This window comes from Nicotiana tabacum, chromosome 15 (assembly GCF_000715075.1).
Source record: "Nicotiana tabacum cultivar K326 chromosome 15, ASM71507v2, whole genome shotgun sequence".
NCBI lineage: Eukaryota > Viridiplantae > Streptophyta > Magnoliopsida > Solanales > Solanaceae > Nicotiana > Nicotiana tabacum.
Window position 1 is genome coordinate 92858589 of NC_134094.1, and position 5793 is coordinate 92864381.

The window sequence follows — 5793 nt, forward strand, 5'->3', positions numbered from 1 at the left end:
CTATAGAGGTCAGGGCCACATGGTGTCTTTGATGCGCCCAATGGCCGATACAATAGCTAATGCATCAACATTGAAGTTCTATTCTGATAGTCGTGGTGCTTCTTTGGGTTCGACATTTCTGTCGAAATGACTCTTACTCATGAGCCCTCGAGAGCTCTGTCCTCGATCATTTCTTCTATCAATTCGAACGGGGTTGCGTCCAGGCCTGTTGTTTCTCCGATCTTCACCGTATGGCTGATATCGATCTCTGTTTGACTGTGGTTCCCGATCAATATCCTTTTTAACTCTATCGATGCTCTTGTTTGGATAAACGGACCCGGAAGGAGCCCCTAACTGGTCATCCTCGACCTTATTCTTTGACTGGTACTGATTATGCACATCGGCCCAGGTTACAGCTGGATATTCGATCAAGTTCTTCTTTCACTGTTGTGAGGCTATTGAACTTCGTATGTTTAGGCCTTGAATGAAAGCCTGAACGGCCCAATCATCGGCGACTGGGGGCAGATCCATATGCTCCTTTTGGAACCGAGATACGAACTATCTGAGCATCTCGTTGTCTTTCTGTTTTACTTTGAAGAGGTCCGACTTTCTAGTCTCGACCTTTATCGCTCTGGCGTGTGCTTTGATGAAGGAATCTGCGAGCATGGCAAAAGAATCAATGGAGTTAGGTAGAAAATTATGGTACCATATCATCGCCCCCTTTGATAAAGTTTCTCCAAATTTCTTCAGCAGTACAGACTCAATCTCATCGTCCTCTAGATCGTTCCCATTTATTGCACATGTGTAAGAAGTGACATGCTCGTTGGGGTCAGTAGTTCCATTATACTTGGAAATTTCTGGCATGCGAAATTTCTTCGGAATGGGCTTAGGAGCCGCGCTGGGGGGGGGGTTTATGAACTTCTTTGAATTCAAACCCTTCAAAATCGGTGATGCCCTAGGAATTTGATCAACTCGGGAGTTATATGTTTCCATTTTTTTATCATTCGCTTCAATATTCTTCTCCCCCGATTCAATTCACTTTTTCATCTCCTCGTAACATTTTCAAGATAGCGGGGTCAGTCCCTGACTCATTGACATTTGACCTCCCCGGCACTGGTTCAGCCCTGTGAACAACTTCCTATGATGGCTCGGGTTCGACCCTACTCGGTGCGTGGTTCTGATTTTGAAGTTGTGCTATTGCAGCTTGTTGAGCCTGCAGCATTTTGAATATTATTCGAAGGCTGATTCCGCCTGATTCCACCTTCTTCGCCGCTGTCCACGTTCTGACCGACTGATCGAACGTCTCTGCGGACGTTATTTTTGGGGTCGATGCCCAGATTTGCATTCAGGGCAACATGGGAACTGGCGTCGATGGGGTTTGCAATTGGTACTCCCTCGAGGTCAACTGGAAGCACTTCGTTTCCTGGGGCATCTACGTTGTCTTTTTCTCCATGAAAACCAAGGCCATTGTCGATGTGTGTGGGTACTGCTCGAGAGTTCGACATGCTGATCCTGAAATCAAAAATGCTTACAAGAACAAGTGTAAAGCAGTGTGTATGTTATGAAAATTAGCACCAGGCAATCACTATTATCCTTGGCCCCACGGTGGGCGCCAAACCGTTTACCATTAAAATCGGATAACAATTAAATTTGTAAGTGGTTTTAAGGATATGTGATTTCACTTGGCACAAACTGAGAAATATAAAAATTGAAGTTTGAAATTAACTGTAAAATAAAGTAAACCGATATATCATACAGCTTTGGCCCTTGAGCTAGGTTGCCCTCGCACCAACTAAGTGTATTATTGAAGAGTAAGAATTAGGGGTGGGCGTTCGGTCGGTTCGGTTCGATTTGAAGAAATTCGGTTTGGTTATTTAATTTTCAGTTTTGTAAAAGTAGTAACCGAAATCGAACTGAAATAAGTTCGGTTCAGTTTGGTTTTCTAATTTCGGTTTGGTTTATTTCTAATCGGTTTTCGATTTGAACATTATCATATTGGGCTATTTCTATGTAATAATTGGACTGACAAATTTGTTGGTTTTCTTTCAAAATTTCGGTAAGTTAGAATAAAATGGTAAGTTTCGTTAGAGTTAAAAGTCTTAAGGGATGGAAAATTAGGAATAGCCGATTGGGTTACTTATTTGAATTGGGTCTTTGATGGACTTCAAAATTGGGCCTATATAATTACCTATGGGCTTAGCCTATATATAACTTAAAGAATCTATATAATAATAATTCGTTTTTTCGGTTAACTGAACCAAATAAATTAATAACCGACAACCGAACCGAAAAACTGAAATTTTAAAATTTTAAACTGAAACCGACCGAAAAAACCGAATAACCGAAACCGAAATAAAAATATTTTCGGTTCGGTCGGTTTCTTCGGTTCGGACCGAAATATGCCCACCCCTAGTAAGAACTGAACTACTGAATAAGAGAGTTTAAGAGAGAAAACGTAATATATTGCTTTATTATGCATGAATTTGTGCTTACAAAATAATTGAAACCCCCTTTATATAGTAGAGGAGTTCTACATATGGTACAATTTTAAATACAGAAGGAAATCTCCTGATTGGCTAATCAACCGGTCTTGACTTGATACATGCCGAGATCTCCGCCACAATCCTCGCCCGGTCACGGATTCCTCGGCTTTCTGTTATTCGACTTAGCAGGCTTCCTTCGATCTCACTAGATCTCTATCCTTCTCGGTCTCGACCTTAGCTGGTCTCGATCTCGATCGATCCCTAAATCACGAGCTAGGCAATATTTATTCATGTAACGATCCAATATAACTTGGGATTGAACCTCGGTCTGCCATTCCGGTCTCGATTAACCAAGCCCGATTTTGACCGTACACAAATGGTTATAATTTTACTCCATATATTGTTTAGGCTACTAAAATCAAATCAACTACATTACATTTGGAAAGCATTTGAGTTCAATTTGAATTAGAAGGAAGGTAACAGGAGATTATGAAATGCTGAAACGGAAGAGTAATATACGCTGGACAAAGGATGTCAATCAAGGTTCGAGTCAAAGGACGTATGCGCATTGAAAAGAAAAAATGTCGTAGAATCTCAAGAAGTTCGGTGAATTATTAAGGTTCGAGTCAAAAAATGTAGTAGATAACTTGATTTACCTAACAATATATGAAGGTGAACCGTTTTCTACCTTCATCTCTTGTGGGCCTATCAATCTCAAGTCTCAAAAGTACAAATTTTTCTTCTTCTTTTTGCAAGTGGTAATTTTAATTTGGCGATCAACTAGTTTCAGTTTGAGGTTGACCTATTTGCTTGACAAATGCATCCAAATCTTGACTAGAGCTCCCTCCCTTTTGAACAGCCTCTAAGACAGAATGATGGAGTTTACTCATTCGCTCTTTCTGTGGGTGAGCTCCACTAATTGACTCGGATAAGATATGAGCCAATTCGACTGAATCTGGGACTACTTGACAACCACCTTCGCAAGCTCTAATTCCCACTTTGAGTTGGTTAACCAACAATTCTGCACTTATAAATTGGTCTGCACCCATAGGCCATGTTAGAATGAGCACGTTAGAGGATATGCCTTCTAGTACCGAGTTCCATCCGCAATGAGTCAAGAAAACGCTCACAGTTCGATGACTTAGTATCGCAACTTGTGGAGCCCAACCTTTGATTATCAACCCTCTATTTGCTACTCGATTCTCATATTCTTTCGTGACCACGTCCACGTTGCCTGCCACGTGTCCTTCCTCTTGAATTCTCAAGCACCACACGAAATTCACCCCACTACACTCCAAGGCCCTCGCCAGGGCATCCGCTTGCTGTCGTGTCAACATTGCACGACTCCCGAAGCTCACGTAAACAACTGAATCATCGGCCTTTTCGTCTAACCACGTCATCACTTCATCACGTGGCATCACACTCAACCCGCCACGTTGAAAATAATATGGACCTACCATATTATTGTCCAAAGGTAGCAAGGGCCCAACGGCCCAAACCCTATCATGGCCCATTTCTTTCTTTACTCGATCGATAAAAACACCCTCTATTTCTCTACAAGAGTTAAACACAACACCCCAACTCTTCATATTTTCAAAGTAACCACCTCTCAAGAATTCCCAATCGGCGTCTCCTTTTTTGTACTGACTGCTCAACGTACACACTTTCCACCGAGGATATTCCGGCGTATTGGGAATATTAGTGAAAGTGATCAAAGAGTTCTCATTAGTTGTAGACAAGATTTCTTCAACGTTGCTCCATGTATGACTTATAACTAAGCAAGTAAAAGCTCCGGACGGCCAAAAGGCAATACGTCGAACACCTAGTCGGAATGCCAGTTTATCAGTCCAACCAAGGAAGAAATCTGAGATAATGGCCACAGGAGGTGATGGGTGGGTACGGAACCAATCGACAATCGGATTGTAAAGCTCAGAGGTTGCACGAACCCTTGCAGCAAAACTGGATCCAGCAGGGAGTTCAGGAAATGAAAGGCAAAGTGTTTGAATAGAATCGGAAGGGTGAATTGCTCGGATTGGCTCGAGTAATGGTAGGTTTTGAGGTGTGACAAGAATTGTGAGTTTTAGGTGATGATTTATGAGGTGGTTGGCTAGGTCAAGGAGGGGGATTATGTGACCTGCAGTTGGAAATGGAAATAGGAGAACTTGTGCTCCAGAAAACGCCATTACGTTTTAGCTCAAACCAAGACTTTAATTTTTGTCAAGTATTGCATGTTTGCACACTAATTTGGTTTATAGTATGATATGTTAGGTGACTTCTGATGTCATGCCTGACGCTTACAAAGTATTATATTTCAAAGTTTGGATGGTTTGTCTTCTTTTTTCCAAACAAATGATAAAAGTTCAAAGTTGTTAATCCACCATTATTGGGATCACTTGATACACAAACTAAATTATTCTGGATGGACTAATTCATTCCACGTGGGAATGAGATAATATAATCTCAAGTTTGATGAGATAAGATATGATATTTTGTATTACGATTGGGAGATAAATTTATTCCCTCAACTAAATATGGTATAAATTTAATCTCACACCTTATCCCATTTTATCTGTGATGACCCGATAGGTCATCTTATATTTTAGAACCTAATTCTGTGTTTTGAGGTCTCAAAAACCTCATTTTAGCCTTCCTCGATTTGCATGCGCAGTCTGGGTGTTATTTCGGAAGGCTTATATGTTAAAAACTGATAAAAATAAAAATATTTGCCTTAGAAATTCATTTAAGTTGATTTCGGTCAACGTTTTGAGCAAACGGATCCGGATCCGTGTTTTGACGGTCCCGGTAGGTCCGAATTCGGAGGTCCCTAACCCGAGTTATTGATTTTTGTTGAAAATAGAAAGTTTGAAAGATTTATGATATTTAAGAATCGACTGATGTTTGGATTTATTGATATCGAGTCCGTATTTTGGTTTCGAATCCCGATACAGGTCCACTATAATATTTATGACTTGTCTGTCGAATTTGGTGAGAAACGGAGTTGATTTGACGTGATTCAGACGTTCGGTTGTGAAAATAGAAGTTTTAAAGTCTTTTTGAAAATTTCCTTTGATTTGGTGTCCGATTCATAGTTTTAGGCATTATTTGGGTGTTTTGATCGCGCGAGCGAGTTCGTATGATATTTTAGGACTTGTGTGTATGTTTGGTTTGGAATCCCGAGGGTTCGGGTGAGTTTCGGATAGGCTACAGGGTGAATTGGACTTTGAAAAATCTGGTGTTTTGCTGCAGCTGGTGTTCTGGTGCGTTGTGCTTCGCGATCGCGAAGCCATTCTCGCGATCGCGAAGGGGATCTAGGTTGAGGGAGGATTTTTTT

General features: G+C 41.0%; 1 protein-coding gene across 1 annotated transcript; it reads right to left on the reverse strand.

Moving 5' to 3' along the window:
- Positions 1-2419: 2419 nt before the first annotated feature.
- On the reverse strand, positions 2420-4883 carry LOC107804076 (UDP-glycosyltransferase 89B2-like). The gene has a single exon (XM_016627891.2). It carries the CDS (start codon positions 4643-4645, stop codon positions 3239-3241), a length of 1407 nt encoding a protein of 468 aa, XP_016483377.1. The 5' UTR covers positions 4646-4883; the 3' UTR covers positions 2420-3238.
- Between the last annotated feature and the right edge of the window lie 910 nt (positions 4884-5793).

Coding starts and splice junctions, on each gene's coding strand:
- LOC107804076 (XM_016627891.2), bottom strand. CDS start 4,645: ATGGCGTTTTCTGGAGCACAAGTTCTCCTATTTCCATTTCCAACTGCA.